General features: G+C 38.5%; 2 protein-coding genes across 4 annotated transcripts; one reads left to right on the forward strand and one right to left on the reverse strand.

The window, feature by feature from the left end:
- Nucleotides 1-1621: 1621 nt before the first annotated feature.
- On the forward strand, nucleotides 1622-10766 carry LOC122671385 (3-phosphoinositide-dependent protein kinase 2-like). 3 transcript variants are annotated; one of them, XM_043868561.1, is made up of 11 exons: nucleotides 1625-2096; nucleotides 3900-4080; nucleotides 4269-4321; nucleotides 4425-4526; nucleotides 4600-4708; nucleotides 4793-4871; nucleotides 5037-5202; nucleotides 9052-9186; nucleotides 9319-9479; nucleotides 10088-10319; nucleotides 10433-10766. In XM_043868561.1, the coding sequence occupies exons 1-11, from the start codon at nucleotides 1893-1895 to the stop codon at nucleotides 10514-10516; spliced, it is 1506 nt and encodes a 501-aa protein (XP_043724496.1). In that variant the 5' UTR covers nucleotides 1625-1892; the 3' UTR covers nucleotides 10517-10766. The 3 variants fall into 3 exon arrangements, with proteins under 3 accessions (XP_043724498.1, XP_043724496.1, XP_043724497.1); XM_043868562.1 differs by having other exon boundaries at nucleotides 9343-9479; XM_043868563.1 differs by lacking the exons at nucleotides 10088-10319; nucleotides 10433-10766 and having other exon boundaries at nucleotides 1622-2096; nucleotides 9052-9223; nucleotides 9343-9466.
- Nucleotides 10767-16828: 6062 nt separating this feature from the next.
- Nucleotides 16829-18485, reverse strand: LOC122672612 (putative homeobox-leucine zipper protein ATHB-51). The gene is made up of 2 exons (XM_043870075.1): nucleotides 17919-18485; nucleotides 16829-17159 (listed from the first exon to the last, which is right to left on the reverse strand). The coding sequence occupies exons 1-2, from the start codon at nucleotides 18375-18377 to the stop codon at nucleotides 16860-16862; spliced, it is 759 nt and encodes a 252-aa protein (XP_043726010.1). The 5' UTR covers nucleotides 18378-18485; the 3' UTR covers nucleotides 16829-16859.
- Nucleotides 18486-21725: the final 3240 nt, after the last annotated feature.

Here is a 21725-nt window from a genome sequence, read left to right on the forward strand (position 1 = left end):
TTAATCAAATTAAATAGGGTTTGATAGACACACATCATATCTCATAAATTCTAACATTATTACTTCCCTCTGTATGTTGGAATCACATCATCTACCTGAAACCCCGGCCATAACTCGCCCCATGTGTTTGGGCGCAACCTGCACCCTGATGCACTCCCAGACAAAGAACTTGTGCCCATATAAGGGATATAGATTAAGTATCATATTTATATTTAATACATTTCATTGATTGAACATATGGGAGGGTTTTCATGCAAGACCACATAAGAAGGGATCCTTATCCCCTCCAGTTCCCTGCCCGGCCCAGTTCCCCTAGTGCCTGTAATTTGCTTAGGTGGGGTCCACCCCCTGTATTACAGGCATTGGGGGAATTGGGTCGGGCCGAGAATTGGAGGTGATAATTTTCCCATAAGAAGGGGAGAGGGTTACGATGCATCAAATAGTGGGCTTTTAGTCATTTCAGCCCCCAATTGTCCCATTCAACCGTGCACGGTGTACGATCATGCACCAAATCTTTTTCTTATAAAAAATTTTATTTACATTTTGTATGAGAAATATCATAAAATGATAAAAAACAGGACAAAGCCTGACCCACCTTGAGCCCAGCCGGGCTGGGCCTGGACTAAGGCTGAAATATCCCAACTCTGGAAGGGAAATATACTATATAGAATGAGCAATTTGACATTTTCAACTGCAACTGTGGCCTTGGAAAGTTCTCTTTATGAACTTCCATGGCCAGGTAAGGTAGGTCTAGGTATGGGCAGGCAGGTTGGAGACACAATGTGGTCCACCACGTACGGCCAGAAATCTCGGAGTTCGGATGTTGGAATCCATGGCCGAAGAGCTAAGAACTGTCGATCGAACAGACAAATACTTTCTATAGGTATAGAATAACAAGACCTTACTATAATACGATTCCTCATTTCCTTGGTAAGATTTGAAGATTAGTAGAATTTTAAGATCTACTGCGATTATTTCCTCTCGTATCCGCTTTGACTGGGCATGGACATTCTCAAGTTTAGGGTTTTCTTACCTGGAAATTTTACCAAAAAAAGGAAAAACAGAAAGAAACTACTATTTGAGAGCCAGAGCCAAAGAGAGAGAAAGATGGAGAGAAGCACAGGTGGCGGAAGAGGACTTGGTTTTTGTTTCCCAATCATGAGCAGCGAGCGTCGGACCAAGCGAGCGAGCGAGCTTTTAGGGTTGGGAAAATGACCTCCATCATTCATTCCCATGTGCTTCCCGTCCCCATAATACCTCCCATGTCATCACTCATCCATCCATATCCATTCATCGTTTATTTATTATTATTATTCTTTTAAAAATAAAAAAAAAGAATTACAAGAATTCGAATGGAAAAACCATATTTTTAAGGATTTAAGCAAAAAAAGGAAAGAGAACAAATACTTCTTCTTCTACTCTTTCTCATCGTCACCATTTTTTTTATTTTGTTCTTTCTTCTGTTTCTGTTTCTTATTATTCTCTTTCCTTCACAGATTCTGAAGGGTGAAGCTGTTGCTGCTTAAAAATGAAAAACAAATAAATGTTGGTGTTAGGAAAGGCGGAAAAAAAATAATAAAGGCTGAGAAGTATTTTTTTGGGGGGTGTAAGAGACAGAGAGAGAAGCTGAGAAGTGGCAGATGGAACACGAGAGCTTTTTTATCGCTTTATCAGGCAGGCAAAGAAGGGAATCTGATGGGTTATTGTGGTGTTCTCGTTGACCGTCTTCCCTTCGTTGGAGGCCGTGACGTAGAAGCAGCCCCTCCTCTCGCCCACTCCTCGCAAAAGAAGAGGTTCTCTTCTTCTCTCCTTTCTAGAGAGACAGAGTAATTAATTTAAAGAGTGAGAAAGAGAGAGAGAGAAAGAGAGGCATAGGTTGATAGGGTGGTGAGATGTTGGCATTGGTTGTTGGTGAAGGTGGCAGAGCAGCAGCTGAAACAACAATGGAGAAGGATTTCGACTCCAAGCTTCGTCTTCAGAACTCTAACTCTTCCGTTCAGCGATCTAAGAGCTTCGCGTTTAGGGCCCCTCAAGAGAATTTTACCATCCAAGACTTCGAATTGGGAAAGATCTATGGCGTCGGTTCTTATTCCAAGGTTTCCTCTCTTTTTCTCTCTATTTGATTATAATTGGCTTGATTTGTGGGTAATCTCTAATGGTCCTCTCTTGATGAAATATTGTGTTGGTATCTTCACCCCTGCGCCCCCCCCCCCCTCCCCCCTCTCCCCCACCCACACACACACCCACCTTTTTATTAGGTACCAAGGAATAAGAAGAAAAAACCTACTTCTTTTGTTAGTCTTTGATGAATTCAGGTTTCTAGTGAGAAAATCCATTATCGGCGCCTGCAACTACGACCATATGCCTATGACCAAACCATTCATTTTTTTTGGGTGGGTGGATGGGAGAGGAGGCGGACACTCCATGGTTTCCATGATCTATCCAGTTACACCAGCAGGTTTTGAAGATTCCACCTTGAAGTAACAACAAACCAATTGCCTTTTGCCATTGCTCTGCATTTTTATTTTTTTTTGGGTGGGTGGACGGGTGAAGGATCCATAAGCTTAATATGATACTGCCCTCCTGGTGGTATGCATGATCAGTTTGACATCATTTTGTGTCTCATGGAATCGTGGAAGGAAAAATAAAATGGTTGGGAAGGTTTCCACCAAAGTCTGATAAGATTTTATAATGAGATGGAGGCTAAAGGAACTGGGATTGAAGTATTTTCTAGCGGTTGCTGCCTGGAAGGAAATTCAAATCTATATTTAGATTGGTTAATATAGGTTATGTGGCCTTTGAATTACCTACATTTCCCAATCTTGATAAAATTTGAAACTTCTAGATCTTATCTAGGTTTTCAGGATTTGCTAAATATCAATTATTTTTAGCTATAGGTCATAGAAGGGCTGTCTACTAATTTCACCATAACGGCTTGTTCGAAATCATGATAGCCAATTCATATTCAATTTTCGAGATTTAAGGAGTCAATTCAATTCACAGTTTTTAGGAAAGATGAATTAAGACATCATTAAAATTGTTATTTGAACTCTCAATAAACCTTAGGCAGTCCCTGTTCCTTGGAGGAACCAAATAAATGACTACTGGAATTGGGATCTTGGGCATAAAGATTCCACTAACTTGTAAAAGTGGGACTAAACCTTGGGGATGCAGTAATAAATCTAAAAAATTATTCCATCGAACATAATCTCAACATTTAATGTGTATTTCTGAATAATCTCATTTTTCAATGAGTGCTACTCTACTGTTAAGTTTGTTTCTCCAAAAGATCAGAAAAGCAGTACTGAAATCACTAGCAATTTTCATGGAACATCGCTTGGGTTGAAGAAAAGTATTCAATGGGCTAAACTTTAACTTTAATGCATCTTATGAAGTTTGAAATCTCATTCCAACCAGAAATCTTTTAAGCCCATATCCTTCGCCAAAGAGATCTCTTCGGTGTCTTCGCCCAACCTTCTGAGATTTGGAACTAATGTTCTTACCAAAGGAATCACTCTAACCGCCTGCTTATGAATTACCATCCACCATTTTTCTGCATTTCCTATTTCTTAAATTATATGGACATCATGAACCCTTATTATGAGTATTGTGCTTGTGAAGGTATTCTTACCTATTGTAGTCCTCATTCCTCAATTCCAGGGTGGCCACTGAACTTTGGAGAATTTAAATGCTTTCCCATTTCTAATGTGGTGACTTGGAATTTTCATTGCTCCTTCCCAAAAGTAAATTGTTTGTTAATCCTGAAACCTGTTATAATGTTGGATCATTGGCTGCTGTTTAGATGCGTCGGCTAAAGTGTTTGATCCCACTTATTGTGATATTTTATGGTTTATTTTTTTTTTGAATTTTAGTGTGAATATTTAGTAATCTGTGATCAGGTTGTTAGGGCAAAGAAGAAGGACACAGGAAATGTATATGCTTTGAAGATTATGGACAAAAAATTCATCACAAAAGAAAATAAGACATCATATGTGAAGCTGGAACGTATTGTTCTTGATCAGTTAGACCATTCTGGCATTGTCCGGCTATTCTTTACATTTCAAGACACCTTTTCTCTGTGTAGGTATTTTTGTTTTTTTAATTTAATAAATATTTCATGTTTTCCATGCTTGATTTAACTTCTACTACTTTCTTTCTGAACCAATGTCTTTGTTTCAAATGGACCTAAGCTTGTTTACTTTGTAATATTTGGTTACTTTTTCCCTTTACTTTATAATCTGATTGTCCTGATTCATTGTTTTTTGAAGATATGGCGCTTGAATCTTGTGAAGGTGGAGAACTTTTTGATCAAATAACCAGGGTAAATAAATTTAATATACTGTGAAGCATTTATTTCTTCCATTATTTTGATGCCTGCCGTTTTTGTCCTTCCATGGCATCTGATTAACTTTCAATGGATGCAGAAAGGTCATCTGTCAGAGGATGAAGCTCGCTTTTATGCAGCAGAAGTTGTGGACGCTCTTGAGTACATACATGGTGTGGGATTGATCCATCGAGACATTAAGGTACTTCCAGTTACTTGTTCATTCTGTCTCATGGCATGTTGAGCAGGCTAACATTTTTTTTTTTTAATGACAGCCAGAGAACTTGCTACTTACTGCAGAAGGACATATTAAAATTGCAGATTTTGGTAGTGTAAAGCCTATGCAAGATAGCCGAATTACTGTCCTTCCAAATGCATCATCGGGTAAGGTTATCATATTATCCTGAGGAAATCATTTAAACTGAATTGTTTGAGTGATGGTTTAATATTTCCTTATGCACCATACAGATGATAAGGCTTGCACCTTTGTGGGAACAGCTGCATATGTCCCACCTGAAGTACTTAATTCTTCCCCAGCAACTTTTGGGTAAGGGACACTGTGGACATGCACACTACATATCAGAAGTTTTAATTTTTAGAAACTGAATAAAACTATTCTTTTTCTTCATATATATATATATAATAAAATCTCCTTTTATATAGAAAATATGGTTTATATGACATTTAATGTATTTACTTATGTCAAAAACAGAAATGATCTTTGGGCTCTCGGATGCACTATATATCAGATGCTTTCAGGAACTTCTCCATTCAAAGATGCTAGTGAATGGCTTATTTTTCAAAGAATTATAGCCAGAGATATTAGATTTCCAGACTACTTCTCTGTAGAAGCTAAAGATCTTATTGATAGATTAATGGTAAGTCACAAGTTATTTGCAGATTGGGTTTGATTTCAGTTTGAACTCGTTAAAGCCCATGGCCTAGAGTTTTAATCCTGAACCAATACTTATTGTCTATTTCACACCCCCCCCCCCCCCCAAACAGGGGCGTTGTGGGGGGGGGGGGGGGGAATAGGAAAGAAGACCATGATATTTGGTATATTGTTGTGGAAAGCTTGCTTTTACTGACCAGCCTTAGCAATCATACCCTGAACATATTTTCTGTAACTTTTTATTGTTTTACATTGGGATTTTTTTTTTTACTATAATTTCAAAGCTACTTTTAGGAAGTAGTATTCTACTATTCTTTTTTTGTCATATTTGTGAACCATAGGTTGTACTGCTGTTTGAGGCTTTTAGCAATGTTGCTTGAAAGGTCTTTTTTACTTACTCATCTGTCATCACATTTTGCTACTTCTTTTATGCTTTTGCCATTCCTCATTGAATCTGTATAATAAGATCTGTCTCCGAAGATACGGTGCCCCCATATTCCATTCACACTGTAGTTAACAAGTTAGCCTTATAGAGAATCCAGTTAGCCAGAGAGAAACCAGAATCAAAGCACACAAGCTGATTTGGCTATGAGTGTCTAAGACAACTTATCCAGAGACGAGATGCTATTAACCAAACTTCTGAACTCAATAATACGTATCCTAACCTGGTTAAATTAATGCAGAATGTAGGTATTAGTTCAAAGTTATAAAAGGAAATATGATGAGAGAAGAGAAGAGAAAGGAATAATAAGAAGAAGAGTACGTAGGAATGCTTGGGGAGAGAATCGATTTCTCCCCTATTTTTACTAACTTGTGGATGCCATGTAAAATTACATCAATACACCCACACGAACATAAGAGTACCTAGGGAGGTAAAAAGTTAAATACATACAAGCTTATTTAACAAATTACCCACAAGTAGAAGGGCCAAGCCCAGGCCCAGGCCCAGGTCCAGCTAAGGGATTCCAGCCCATTAATGGGCTTAGTTCAGCCCATCTGTGGGCTTCGTAGTTAGCTTGTAAGATTTAATTTAAGTTTTCCTAGTTGAACTATGTTTCTTTTCCTTTCTCTGTTATGCTTTGTAATTAGCAATAGGTATATTCTCATAGTCAGACTAGGATCTGATTTCCTAGTCAGATTAGGGATGGATTTATTTTTGCTTTTATATAAGCTTGTAGAGCCAGGAGCTCCATACGATTGAAGAATAATTGGAGTTTGTTTCTTCGACCTAACTGTGCAATTCAGTCATGGTGTGAAGAGCCCTTAGGACAGTGGGATTCTGGTCCAGTAGGTGGGAAGCCTTGGTTATCTTCTTAGTTTTTTCTAATACTTTGTTTTATTACAATTAACGTACTGGTTTATCATCCCATCGATTGGCATACTGTTCTTAGATTTCATTCTTTGATTTGCTTTAAATATCATCCTTAAATCTGTTCCTGGTGTTTCAACTTCATTAAATCCTGATTAATACAACTTGCAATAACCCTGTTTTTAGCCTGCTTTCTGTCAAGTTTGTTTTTTCACCTGAGACAGTTTTACTTGTCAGTTTCAGTTGAGGCTTTGGGATATTAAAGGGTACTCCCTTACTGACTTACGACCAGGATTTTATCCTGATCTGAGTTCTTATTTTAGAGTTATCAAAATCTCCTGTTTCAGCAACTGTTCTATTTCAGATTTGAAGAATCCTAAATTAATTTTAATCCAGCCTTTTGATTTGATTTACATTTTGGGATTTGATTCAATGCCCTAAGAGTGAAACTCGATTTGAATTTCACCTTGATTTGAGCTCCTGATTTGATTTAATTTGAATTCACCTATCTGCTGAATTTCAGTTTCAGATTTAAACTTTCCTAATTACTTTTAATCCAACTGTTAGATCCTTAACATCTTCTGAAGGATATCTCTACTAGTTATTTGTGATTGTTTCCTAAAGTTTGACCTTCATCTGAGAAGGTTGACTTTTTGGCTTGGGTTCATTTGGGTTCATATAAGGGTTGTGTTTAGCCTGAACCTGTTGAATTATTTATCCACCCATGTCCCCCTTTGGATAGTCCGCCGTGTTAGAGCTCCTGTTTAATAAACATATTGTTTCCTCCCTTTCCTACAAGGTTGGCCTTTTAGAGGAAGCGGTTCCGACATGGTATCAGAGCAGGCAGGGGTCACGGTATCGAGTCCCCCTGGGAGCGGGCAGGTGTTGAATTATTTATCCACCCGTGTCCCCCTTTGGATAGTCCGCCGTGTTAGAGCTCCTGTTTAATAAACATATTGTTTCCTCCCTTTCCTACAAGGTCGGTCTTTTAGAGGAAGCGGTTCCGACACTAGGGTTCATCCAACCTTACTCCTCCTCAAAAGACCATAAAGAAACAATTTATAATATACAATGACTACCATAAATATAGACCAAGTCCAGAACCAAATCCCCTTAATTTGGAACCAAAATAAATTGAACCACCTAATTACCTATTGGACAGAATATGGAAGTCCTCACTGAATACTATCTTCAAATCATGAACTTAGGACTAAAAAAGGTTTTAAAAAAAAATTTAAAACCTTTTGGTTGCTAAGAAATAGGGGAAATTCTGATGAGCCTTTTTATGTACCCCACTGTGATATCAGGCCCTTCATCCTTCCCGAAGTACCTGTGATATGCATAACATGACTTGGGGTCTCGGTATGGGGATGTGTATTGGATCCTTAAAAGCCGTACTTTTTGTTTATCTAATTTATATTTTGGATGTAATAATTATTAGGGAAAAGGCTCTCTGAGCCGCTGAGGCAGGGTACACTAGCACCTCTGTATCGATCTCTCTTTCCTCCTAACATGAAATGACATCGCTGCCCTTCCATATACCATACTGTTTTGTCGCACCTCATTGGTACACTCCTCTTTGCCGCTTGCTCAGAGAACCCTCTCCCTAATTTGTAGATGCACGCAATATAAACTGTGAACTTGTATTATTACAAGTCATTGTTCTTTTAACCTGACACATGCAGCATAAACTGGGAACTTGTATTATTTCAAGTCGTCGTTCTTTTAACCTTAAACACATGCAGCAAAACTGTGAACTTGTATTATTACCAGTTATTGTTTTTTTAACCTTAACCACTGGTATTTTTAGTACACTACCCCCTATTTAGTTCTAAATATCATGTCGTAAATCGAATTGCATGCTAGATTGTTAACTTGTTTGCTCCTTCAACACTTTATAATTTTCATGTATGGTGTTTTCATGTGCTCATACCATGTGTGGAATCCATATTAGCTCAGACTCCCTGTTCTAAGATTTAATACTCTAATATATCAGACTTCTACTCACATACATACCCATGCCAAAATCCACATGACGTTAATATACCATTTAGAATCTGTCTTTTTTTGGGGGGTGGGGGTGCAGTGTCAAGTTTTATGTGTCTTTTCCCTCCCACATTGGATTTGGATTTTGCGAGGTTTTCTTTGTCCTGTTTCACCAAAATTTCGTATTAAGGTATAAATGGAAGAGCTTGCATTTGTTTTTTAGTCTTGAAACAGTTGAATCTTCATGGGGTTTCCAACCAAGGTGTAATCCCTTCTTTTTATAAGTCTCACCTCTAGTATGACACTTCCCTTATTTGCTTTATATTTCTCGAAGTTAATGCTTAGTCCATTATTCACAATGGTCCACTTTTTTGGCTTAGGATTTATTCTGTAAGCATTTTATATTTTGCCTTATGGTACATTAGAGTTAGTTTCAAAGACCTTTCTGCTTGGGTCATTATCCAAACAATTAAAACGAAATTATAGAGTTATGATATATAATTAGTTGTAGGTTTAATGAACTTTGCTGCATTAATACAGGATATAAATCCAAGCAAAAGACCAGGGGCTGGATCTGATGGCTACGCTGCACTCAAGATGCATCCATTTTTCAGGGGAATCGACTGGGAAAATTTAAGAAACCAGACTCCTCCAAAACTTGCTTTGGAGTCTAACGTATGATACTGTTTTTGAACAACTATATTGAAAAGGGGTACACGTTTACCTTTCTTGAACTTAGGGCACCTAGCAACTGCTAGGTGTCCGAAAGTGATTGAAAGTGCATGTTTGCATTCTTTTTAGTTTCAGACTGCTGAGGCTGATGATGTTCAGGAATCTTCGTGGAACTCTTCGCATGTTGGGGATGGTTCAATGAGAGCTATCGAGGGGACTGGTGGAGCAACGTCGTCTTCTGAAGCAACTAGTCATGTGACCAGACTTGCTTCCATTGACTCCTTTGATTCCAGATGGTATTCTCCCATCATGTTGCTTTTTTTGTTTTTTCTTTGGGGTTTCTAGTTTATTGACATATTACATGTTCTATTTGAGGTTTTTCAAGTTACAAGCAACTACATATGTAGATCCACCTGAATGGATGTCAAGAATCAACATATATGATTAGATTCTTTGCACCTTTGTTTTTCACTTCTGCCAAATTTCTCCTTCTTTGGTGCATGTAGCTTGGTATCCACGAGTTCAGTATAAAATTCACCAACAGGTGGGTGGGGGCATGAACATAATATTGAGGTGGTATGTAACTTATAGCTCTATTATCTTTTTCCTTTTTCTTTTGCCTGCCCCCTCCTGCCAATTGCCAAACCCTGCTCCAGGAGGGGAAAAAAAAGAAGAAAAAAAAGGGAAAAAGGTAAGAGGATCAGCCCCTTCCCCCCCCCCCCCCCCCAAAAAAAAAAAAAAAACATTTATTCTGTTTTAGTAGATTTTCTAGCTTTGCATAAACGCATTCATTTTCTTTATCTTGTTACCAAATCCAGCTTTGCTTAAACGCATTCGTTTGCTTTATCTTGTTACCAAATCCAGCTTTGCTTAAACGCAATTGTTTGCTTTATCTTGTTAACAGGCAGCAGTTTCTGGATCCTGGGGAGTCTGTTATTATGATTTCAATGGTGAAGAAAATACGAAAGCTAACAAACAAGAAGGTGCAGCTTATCCTCACTGACAAACCAAAATTGATTTATGTGGATCCTTCAAAGATGACAGTAAAAGGGGTCAAAGGGAACATAATATGGTCCGATAACCCCAATGACCTCAGCATCCAAGTATCAAGTGCTTCAAACTTCAAGATTTGTACAGTAAGATACTTTCTTATGTCAAAATTTGTACAGTAAGATTCTGTCTTATGTCTTTCTTTCTTCCCATGAATTTTCTGTCCACTTCATCTGAATTCGGTTTGTGGAATGTTCAGCCAAAGAAGGTGATGTCATTTGACGATGCAAAACAAAGAGCTTATCAATGGAAGAAAGCAATTGAGGGACTTCAGAACCGGTAATTTCTGGTTGGTGGCTTTAAGAACATATTCTTTGGATGACAGGAGATTGAGGAGGAACATAGGGATCCATAAAGGATCAGGTGCTTCAGAGAATTTCCTTCCTTTTTTTATTTGAAGAGAAATAGAGTTGCGGTGTTGCCATTTTAAGATGTACCCCGCCGCCCCCCCCTTTCCCTCTCCAAATTGTGGCAAGGGCCAGGACAGGTTTGCTAGAATCCATCAATATATGGTTTCATCACCAGAAGCTATCACCAGAAGCTCTCACCAGAAGCTCTCATCATGCATTGTTGGGGGTTGGGGAGGGATTGTGTACATCTAGGTGACTCATCGTCTATTGTAGTCGAAAGATTTTTGCCAGCAATGAAAATTTCTTTGCTTTGAAAACATTCATGTAATACAAGTTGAGCTTTTTATATTTCTCTGTTGAGCTCTTGGGGATCTACACTAGGATGCGTCAATTCCAATTGCTTGCTAATTCATGTGTGTGCTTGATATGACATTGCTTTTACATAAGATGGACTTAAAAAAAAAGGCATACCCAGTGCACAAGGCTCCCGCAGTTTCTCACCACAGCGGGGTCTGGGGAGGGTCATAATGTATGCAACCGTATCCTTGCTATCATAGAGGCTGTTTTCAGACCTGAACTTGCGACCACCTGGTCACAATGGAACAACCTTGCCGTTACATAAGATGGACTCATGACTTAAAATTGTCAGCCGATTACTTCTCATCCTAAAGCCAATCTAATGGATGCATTCTTTGCATTCCTTCCCGAACTGGTTAGAACTCTCTGCAGACTTGGGTGAACGTATGGATTTGTAATGGTAATTTACAGATTGCGGATTTGGCGCAGGGTCTATTTGGGTGGTATAATGTTTGTCTTACTGTGCATCTTTTTGTGTTTATTAGTTATCGTTTGATTATGTGTAATCAGCTATTGTGTTGTTAAGCAGCAATGGGTTCTTGTCAATCATCTCCTGTCAGTGGGTGAGAGACAATGATCTGCTAAGAAGAATTGGAAATTTAGGCTGTGTTTGGTATGCATTCTTGGAATAGACATTGCTTTTTCAAGCATAGAATCTATTCTAAAAATATATACCAAACACAACCTTAATTTGATAAGAATTGTGAATTCAGATGGCCATCCTGCCTCATCTGCAAAAAATAAAAATAATAATAAGTTTTCGTTTGTCGGGTAAAGGGACTGACCCCAGGTGTAATCACGTAGGATGAACCGGGTAATCAAAATTGGTATAAAGCTGGATGTAAAATGATGTTGGGCCTATCATGTACATATATATATAGGTGTGTTACTATGGGGGTTGAGTTTACAAAACATCAGCTGACATTAAATATTTGCCACCTAGTAGCTCCAACGTGTTAAAATTTGATGGATAGGTTGACCCCAAGGTTCTTTGATCACATTTCAAGTTTCAGTTCAATCAGAGTTCACCAAGTGGCAAAACAAATTATAAAACTTTAAGAATACAAAGAAGGTACGGATCCACATCCTCTACTTCCATCGGTGTACTTCCATCCTACTTCCACGACTTCTCAGCACGCCATCTGTCTTTTTGACCATCCAACGGCTTGTATTGAATTAAATTAAAAAATATTTTAATTCTGAAGAGACTCTCTTTAAAACGGTTTAAACCCCTAAACCAAACCCACTAATCGAACCAGATTTCACTCAAATTAAACCCACTTCTAACCGAACCATTTTCACTCAAACTAAACCCATCTCCATTTCACTCATCCCCATTTCATTTAGAACGAAAAGCCCTCAAACAAGATGTTGCAGAACCTCTCCATCGCTCCATCATCTGGCTACCAAACTGAGACGGAAAATGGCTCCATCTTCGACCGACGATAATAAACAGAAGGAAAACTCAACATAACCTTACTGGCTCATTGGAAAGAGCTTAATTCCTGAACCACTCTCAGGCTTCAGTCCATTAGAGCTCTAGAGTCTTTATTTCTTACCGAGCGAAACGCGAATTAGCACTTGGGTTGTTGGATTGTAAAAGGAATTAAAAATGCAAAATCAAAGATGAGACGAGGAGCAGCAGCAGGAGAAGAAGAACGGTCTACCGCAAACCGCCTCAGACCTGTTCATATAGGGTAAAATGGATAAAAGAAAGAACAAAATCAAAAATCAAAGCAGATGATGAAAAAAAATACAGAACACTGTAAATAAAATCTCCATCAAGTATTTTCTTGTTTCTTGAATTCTGGGTTTAGTTCATCAACCATAACAGGGTAGTTGGGGCTGGAGAGATTTTCACGGTTTCACCTCATTTGGATCTGTTTCTGTGCTTCTCTGCTTGCATTTCCATTCGTCTCAAATTTTCTTATCTGGGTTTTCTTTCTTTCTTCTCATTTTACTGTTTCCTTGAGTTACCATCTAAGCTATTTCCTTTTTCTGCTTTTTACCTTTTTGATGTGTTGAATTTTTTTCTCGTTCTCTGTTTTTTTCTCCATCCTCATCCAGATAATTGTTCATCTTTTCTGATCACAACTTTCTATTGAAATTTCTTAGGCTTTTGTTTTGTTTCTGCCCAGTTGTTTCCATCATACTTTATTTGGGTTCTCTTCATCTCTTTTATTAACAATTTGAAGATTACGTACGGTGTTCTTCAATCTCCACCATTCTTGTCAAGGTCTTGGCAAACGATGAGGGCTTCTCTTAGACCTCAGCTCAGACTCGTTGCTTCCCAGAACCCCATTATAGTCGACAGTTTCGTTGTTTTAAAAAAAGGAAAAAAAAAAAAATGTAATCTTCCAAGCTCCTCTCTGATTTTGTTCGCCGGAAATTTCAAGTCCTCTCTTCCGTCGGAGACGATATCACGACCTAGTTAGGGTTCAGCGGTTCATCCCTTGGAGGTTGCGAGATTCACCCAGTAGACCCTTCTTCTCCTGCTGCTCGTTTCATCTTTGAGCCAGTCGGGTTGGGTTGTTTAGGGGTTAAGGGTTTGGTTCAAAGGTTTCATCTGGTTTTGAAAGCATTTTGAATTTTTTTGAATGGTTTCATTTCTAGACGTTGGATGGCTGTCAAGCCACGTGGCATACTGAAAAATCGTAGAAGTAGGATGGAAGTATAGCAGATGGAAGTAGAGGATGTGGATCCAAGAAGGTACATGAGTAAGTAGTGCATGGACTATTTGTTGTCGGGTGCGATTTCAGAGACTACCAAATCAAGTGAAATAAACCCCTTACCCTACCTGCCTAGGCTAAACAGAATTAAAATCTCTTCCCTTAACTGTGAAAAGAGAAGTGCGTAAGGCAGGTGAACCGGTTTACTTGCAGTGCTCCTTGGAGATTAGAAGCTATAATAAATCTCCTCTTTTTCTTTTGTAGGATAAAAATTGCTCCTTTTACTTGCATATTAGGGGCCTTCCACTGGGTTTTTCAGTCCTTTTATTTTTTTCTATACGATGGAAATGTTGTTTAGGTTTCTTGGAGTGTACAAGGAGCTTAATATGTTTCAAGGTGTTAAGTGGCTCGCAGTGCGCCTGAAGTTATGCATCTCCTTTTTGCTAACGATACTTTATTTTCTATCGTATCAAGAGAGAGGATATGCTGACCATAAAAGTCACTGTAGATTTTTTTTTGTTTTCTGGTTTGTCAGTGTAACTTATCAATTTTAGTAAAAGTGAAGTGTATTTTAGTAGGAATGTTCTCATAGAAGAACAGAGGTCTTTTAAGTACGGTTTTGGGCATTAAAATAATGTCAAAGTATGTTAATTACTTGGGAACTAAGCTCTTTCATCCTAGAGCTAAATCTAAAGGGTTGAAATATTTAATTGATAGAGTGGAGAACCGTTTGACAACATGAGAAGCAAGTTTGTTAACTTATGCGGGTAGAAGTGCAAATCCAATGCCTTATTTTCTATGGGAAAAATATCTCTACTTGGTGGTGTTTTCTCCACCCTCTCACAAGGTACTGTGAGATGATGCCTCTGCCCCCTGGGTAGACACCCAGACATGCTCACCCATTGGCCCAGATGCTTGTGTAGAAACCATGCGACCAAGTAGAGATCTCTTGCCCATTTTCTATACCCCCATACTAGATGCAATGCTTTTCTTTTCCGATAAGTGTTTATGACAAATTAAACTCTATTTGCTTGGAAGAATGTCTGCTTGCCTAAGCACTTTAGTGGTCTCGGTCTAAGGAAGTCTAAAACTCATAATAAAACCTATTAGTCAAACTGGCTTGGAGGTTGTTGAACACTGACAATGGTCTCTATCTTTAATCTTGAAGGCTAAGTACTTCAATTCTAAGTCCCTGTTAGATGTTTTGGTTCATAGAAATAGAGGTCTTGGATGTGAAATAGTATGGTTAAAGTATTACCAATCCTTAAGGAAATCGGGTGTATTAGAGTTGGAAATGGGAGGAGTACTATATTTTGGAAGGCTACCTAGATTCCTTCTGGGGAAGGATTCTGCTAATCTCATGTTGCTCCTTCTAATAGATCGGATGTTAGAGTAAAAGTGTTCATCATGATTCTTGGAATCTTCCTCCTTTCAGTAGTATCCTGCCTTATGATTATGTGTTTGCTATTAGTAATATGGGAAGTAGTTTTCTGTACGGGAGTGTAGCCTATGCCAGTACTCTCATGTGTCTATCTCTATCCTCCTCAAAACAAAGGGGCAAAGATGTCTTTTCATATGGGGAGGAGAGAGATAGACTCATGAGAATGTTGGCGTAGGCCACACTCCCAGACAAAGTTCTTTTTCCCTAGTAATATAGTCTTACAATCTTTTACATGTTAGAAATGATTGTTGATTATTCCACAAAAGGACGATCATTCAAGAAATTTGGGGACTAAGTGGGTCGTATGCGATATTAAGTATTCCTATCATTTATTTGAAGTCAGCACATAAAGGTTTGTTTTGTGAAGGATGACTCATTATGATACATGAAAGGAAGTATTTTTTGTATAGACATATACCGCCATGATTCATGGGTTGAAGCTTTCATTTCAATAGTAAAATACTCCTTAAGAGTTAAGATCTATATGATCATACATTAAGCCTATAACTTATACCGTTTACTTGGCATGTGATAATATAGGTCAGGTGGGAGAATGTAAGTTGATATGGCCTACATTATTACATCAGTAACCGTTGTTTACGCAATTGTGTGGGAGTTTCCATAACCACTGGTAACCTCCTTGATGAGAGGGAGTACCCAATTGAGTTATAAAATGGACAACGGATTTCTGGCTTCATCTGACAAGATTGCAGAAGAACCTAGACTCCGAATTTGCAAAGTTACGTTGGACAGCATGAAAATTTGCCCTGTGCACGCCCTTCATGAAAGCATCAATTAGGTGGGTATTTCAGCCTTTCATGGGGCGGGCAGTCATTTCACCACCCCCTCTATGTCTGGAACAGCACACTCCCCCATAAAATTCTTTTTCTTTTCTTTAGATAGGGGTGAGAATCGCCAGAAAGAATATACAAAACCTCAGCCATGGAGAGTAGTACTCTGATACAGTATTGGACTAGTGATGGGGAATGGAGTGAATAACAATGAGGTTCTTCACCTTATTCCTTCACCAACCAATGCAATTTGGCCATGGACCCTTGTGCCGCTTCTTTTGAAGGTCTTAGAGTGTATTGTAGGAATCCCTATCTCTCTAACCAATGATAAACAGTATTTTATGTTTTGTTAAACTTTTATCTCAATATCCTGTGAGCGGAAGGCGTAATATTGTATTTTATGGAGACATTATAGACATACTACTATCCAAAAAAAACAAAAAAACAAAACAGTGAATAATGTCATATCACTATTTTAGCTATCGGTGACAGGGAGTGGGGACTGGCCTATATTTAGTGCCGCAGTGCAGTACTCTGGTGCAAAGACCTAAGGCAGCCAATTAAGCTTTGGATATGTATTGGAATCCGTGTGTTTTGAAACATACTTACAACCCAACCAGGAATCCCAGATGTATTGACACTACTGAATTTTTTTTAGTTTAATGGCATCAGAGTTGAGCTGTGTCGCACATATCTCGGCGCATGCCTAAGGATGTATGTGGCACAGTCCAACGGCTGGCAGCACCCTGGACGTGTTAGGCTCCCTGGAGACGAGCTAAATTATCAGGAGATAAAGTGTTTGGCGTCACCAAACTGATATAGCTAGGCTGGCATTGGAGTGTACCTAAAAAGAAGAAGAAAGGAGGAGAAGCAGATCCAAGAAGTACTGAAACTGGTAATGAAAGGTTAGCAGTCCTAATCAATCTTTGGATGAGCAGTTCAGAGTTCAAATTGGTTCCAAATTTAGTGTTTTGCTCTTTGTGATGATACTATGAACAAGGGAAATTGCTCTTAATTTTTAAGGATAATCAGGCAATACAGCCCAGTAAGGTGGCAAAGCTAGATTGTAATCATCTACATTGAAGAGATGGTTGCACTCTTCTATCTCATGATGGTCTGGGTAAATATTTGTTCTTCTTGTTTCAGCTACTTCTGCTACTATGCCATCAGCTGACTTATTAGTGTTGTTGTTGTTGATGTTGCTGGAATTGCAAATCACAGTTGCTGTACTCTCCACTCTTTCTTCAGGGAAGATTTCTGTATAACCTGTGGAGCCTTGCTTCATTGCTGCTGCTAACCTAGCTTTCAGTCTTATAACCTACACAGTTACACAGTTTGGAAACATTTATAACAGAACCCCATAAGAAAGAAAAACAAGTAATCTGAAATTATTATCAAAATCTAGATTACACTTGACTGCTTGGATCAAAACCGCTCACTGAACCACTTCATGTCCAAAACAGAAATGGTTGGAGCCTATCAAAGGCGATCAAAACCAAATAAATACGTTTGAGATTTGGAACATAAAACTAGATTGAACCATACTGGCCCTTTACTATAATCTGAAAAATAAAAGAGCTTTCTCCGCACGAGGCTCCTACTATTGCAGGGTTGGGAGAGTCAAATTTAGGCAACCTTACCTCCTGTTGGAGGAGAAGTTGTTTCAAAAGTGTCAAACTGGTAACCAACAGGTTGCAATAGCACAACTTAATTGTTGTGCTAAGGCTCAAATTCGGCTCTCCTCCAGCCATGGAGGGAGCTGGAAGATCCAGCCCAATCAAAACAGGGATGTTTGGGTCATTTTGCAGGAGCACCAGACCCAAATACCCCTGTTTTGATTGGGCTGGATCTTCCAGCTCTCGCCACGGCTGGAGGAAAGCCAGGTCCCCAATTATGTTTGTCCAATCATCTCTGGATGTGAATAGCCTGATATAGAGACTTAATAGGTACTTGGGCTCCCTCTCCTTAACAGCTATTTTAAGGATGAATTCTATCAAATCCCTAACACGAGGGAAAGCTGAGATTTCAAAATATGGCGAGAGAGAGAGAGAGAGAGAGAGAGAGAGAGAGAGAGAACCTCTTCTTGGAGTTTCTGCTTTTCTCTAGAGATGGATTCATAGTCGAGCTTAAGGGCATCATAGACGTGCTGTAGCTGCTTTGTCTTCCACCTGGCACGCCTGTTTTGGAACCAAACAGCAACCTGACGAGGCTGAAGCCCAAGCTCCATTGCCAACTTCATCTTCCTCTCAGGTTCCAGCTTTATCTCTTCCTGGAAACTTCTCTCTAACATCTCTATCTGATCATTCCTCAACCTTTTCTTATTCCTCTCCATGTTTGTCTTCTTATCATCACAACTCCTCTTCTCACTCGACTGCCTTTCCGACCTCAACTGATCTGCTTCTGAACCAAACTTCACTTCCTCTGCTCCTACCAGATCAAAACACAAAGTTAGATACACATTGAGAGACAGACAGAGAGAGAGAGAGAGAGAAAGAGAGAGAATTCCATGACCCACCTGGAAATGGAACATAGTCATAGTTGTAAAAGAGAGTGAAGGTGGGCTGTGCTGGTTGGGATGTAAACGGTTTATTAAAGCTTCCACTCCGGGCCATTTCTTGTTTGTCCTCCTTGGCCTATCTCCCTATTAGAGCAAAATTTAGCTTTATCTATATTCTTCTATAATAGCAAGCCTAAAGAGACAATCTATCGAACAGGTTTTGGAAGTTGAGGATGAGAGATTAAGATGTTAAATAGATGGATATATGGAGGGAATGAGACTGAGACACGGCAAAGGAGAGAATCCCCCCAGAGCCAGAGAGGTGGTCAGGGTTGGGGGAGCAAAAAAGGTCCATAGCTTCTGAGAATACATAGTACTGTACCTTGTGGTCTGAGAAGAACTATGACTTTTACCTGAGTTCCTATTTTTCTTTCTTTCCTTTATCTGCTGTTGTTCACGCGAGCGAGCGAGAGAGAGAGAGAGAGATCTTAGCACAAGTCGCCATCTGGTCCCCTGTTCCCCAAAGCTCCAAGCTCCACTGGACCTTCTCTCTCTCTCTCTCTCTCTCTCTCTCTCTCTCTCTCAAAACCATTACTTATTAGAATTAAGGGGTGAAAGGAAGAAGCTGGGCTCATCCTAAAATTGTAGATTATTGATCCAAAAATAGTGGGGGACAAAATGTGTCAGTGAATACAGAAGCATCTCACTCTGTCCTTCTCTTCTATTTATGAACCTTCAGTAATGCTCTCTCTCTCTCTCTCTAAAATTTGTGGTTGTTAAAGAGTTTTATTCTTTCTTTGGTGCAAGGATGTTAAGAGTTTTGGATCCCAATGAATGAGAATTCAATACAAAAAACTGGGAAGGTGGAGGTTTCCTTGAATCAAGAGGCATAAGGGCAACAGACCCTTAATTAGTTGAAATTTCAGAAGGGGTTGAAGGGTAGAGTAGAGAGTGGGGACTAAGGAAATATATATATATGAGATCTCATTTTCAAATCTGTAATGTGAGTTGGGACCATCCATGCATGGTTTCTTAACTCAGCTGCTACTCAATTAAATTGCCCAATTGACAACTCTCTCCTGGCTTTTACAGATCTTGGCATATTGTCAGTTAAGAGTTTGTATAAATAGAATAAGAGAACCCTATTAGGGTTGGGACTCCACATGTGATACCAATAGAAGATGCTATTAAAAGACTCAAGATAATAAGCTCATCTACATTGCTCAACCTGTTAGAGGAAGTGAGTATCCAAATTTGGCAAACAGGTTGTTGGACTCGAGATATTTTTCCTTGTATTTCAAATGTTACATTGGACTACCTTCTCAGGCAAAGTTCTACAATTTAATGTTTTCAAAGCGGATTGATGGCCTAAATATCTGCTACTTGACAAACTGGATCCAGATATGTTTCGTAAAAAGAATAATCTTCTTCTTTGAGAATCATCGAAAATGAAAAGTGTTCAATTGAAACATGAAAACATGACTGAATTGATCCTAGTTGCTTTTCGAACAGAGTGGAAGAAAAGAGGAGATTCTCGAACAATAAAAAGGATCCAATGACTTTGAAAAAATTGAATGGGGACCTGTACAAAGTGAAAATCTCATGAACAGCTCTATAGAGTGACAGTAAGGATGATTTATTTGTCAAATTTTTCACTATCACCCCTAAAAAAAAAACTCTGCCTTATGTAAAGTTGTGATAGTAGAATAAACCTCTGGATTTGAAATCATTGTTTATATACCTGATATTAGCCATAATTCACAAGAATGTTCTGTAGTCTTAGTAGGAGGAATGGTTAATGATTTACCTAGCTTTTATTCCTTGGAGATAAAGAGGGTGGCTCATCTTCTTAGATATATATTTTTTTATATATGTGTGTCCATCACATCTATTTTATATTGAATTTATCAATTCACGTTGATATGTTATGTCTGATGGTTATCCTAGGTATGATGTAAAGTGTTCACAACTAGGAACATAATTGGACATTTTGTTGTCACACCATATATTCTCCGAATGTGTTGCAAAATATAATTGTGAGCATTCATATGGTATGTGTGTTGAATGTGATCATATGAGATTCTTGTATGAAATAACGCTAGTTGTTTGAGCAACAAGAATCTCTGGTAGTTGTTTTGTCCCTATATATAAGAGATCTTTACCATTGCAATTGTGCATTATGCATATGTGGTGTACCAAAGATTAATGCTTACATTGACTACATATTGGTGTACGCTCAGCGTATAGTGCTCCATTGTAGATGAAAGAGATGTTCAACAAGATATCCACTTCCTAAAAAGGAGAATATCTCAAGAGAGTTGTTTGACTTATTTAAAAATATTTTATATTCGTTTCCATACAGTAAAACGCTATAATATTGGTTGTTCGACTGATTAAGGATTTCGGCGATGTAAATTTCCATACAATAAGTCCATTATGTGATGTTATACAGTAGAGACTAAAATTGTAATAAAAATTTATATCAATTGGGAGTTAAATGGTTACATCTTACATGCATTGTCCTATGTGTTATAACCGACAAGTTGTGAGATCGCCATTTTGAATCACACCACTTGGTCCGATCACAAACCGTTCGATTAAAAGATGCTTTTTTAAGAATATGATGGATATGTGAAACCCTAGTAACTCTCATGAATTAAGAATTCAAAATTGAGTGAGGATTACAGAGGGAGAAAGAGATACTATCTTCTTCGTTAGGGTTTCACCATTGAAGGAGCTTCTTCCATTGGGCAGTCGTAGGAATAAGTGTTGCTTTTCATTAGAGGATTTGCCTTCGTGAATCTCAAGGTATTCCTAACCCCTATTTGTTCGGATTGTTTTGAAAGCTCTCCAATGCGCATAGGGATCAAGTCCCAAAAATATTTACATGGCAACTTCCACCACCAACACTCTAATTGAAAAAAAAAAAATGACAGATTCCAGGTATACGAGAAGTATAATTTATAGCTTCCTTACACTTTTCAATCGCATTTTGACTAACGGGTAGGAAGGAATCAACATATGTGTTCTACTTAACACAATCTCGGCGAAAGCCACACCTCAGAAGAACAATTTTTGAATCACTAATAGGAAAGAAAGGTACCTCCCCTCTCCACCTAGTAGGAGGTCGATGCTAAAAAAAAAAAAACAGTGAACCCTTGTTTTGGTGTCAGAGCCAGATAGCGATGCATACATGCAGATAAAATTTCAGTATAAACTATGCAAAAATGAAAATTTCCCATATAGTTCATTGTTATTTCGTGAGGCATTCTACATCGATGTAAGGGTGTTAATCAGTTAGTTTCCAATTTTTTGGTTCAGTTTCGGTTTGGTTCAGATACAATATGTATAAATCAAAATTGAACCAAATCTGGTTGATTTATTCGA

Source organism: Telopea speciosissima, chromosome 8 (genome assembly GCF_018873765.1).
Source record: "Telopea speciosissima isolate NSW1024214 ecotype Mountain lineage chromosome 8, Tspe_v1, whole genome shotgun sequence".
Classification (NCBI taxonomy): Eukaryota; Viridiplantae; Streptophyta; class Magnoliopsida; order Proteales; family Proteaceae; genus Telopea; species Telopea speciosissima.

Coding starts and splice junctions, on each gene's coding strand:
- LOC122672612 (XM_043870075.1), bottom strand. CDS start 18,377: ATGACTATGTTCCATTTCCAGGTGGGTCATGGAATTCTCTCTCTTTCT. Junction 17,160..17,918: donor AGCAGAAACTCCAAGAAGAG/GTTCTCTCTCTC, acceptor GTAACTGTGTAG/GTTATAAGACTGAAAGCTAG.
- LOC122671385 (XM_043868561.1), top strand. CDS start 1,893: ATGTTGGCATTGGTTGTTGGTGAAGGTGGCAGAGCAGCAGCTGAAACA. Junction 9,480..10,087: donor GACTCCTTTGATTCCAGATG/GTATTCTCCCAT, acceptor TCTTGTTAACAG/GCAGCAGTTTCTGGATCCTG. Junction 10,320..10,432: donor CAAACTTCAAGATTTGTACA/GTAAGATACTTT, acceptor TGGAATGTTCAG/CCAAAGAAGGTGATGTCATT.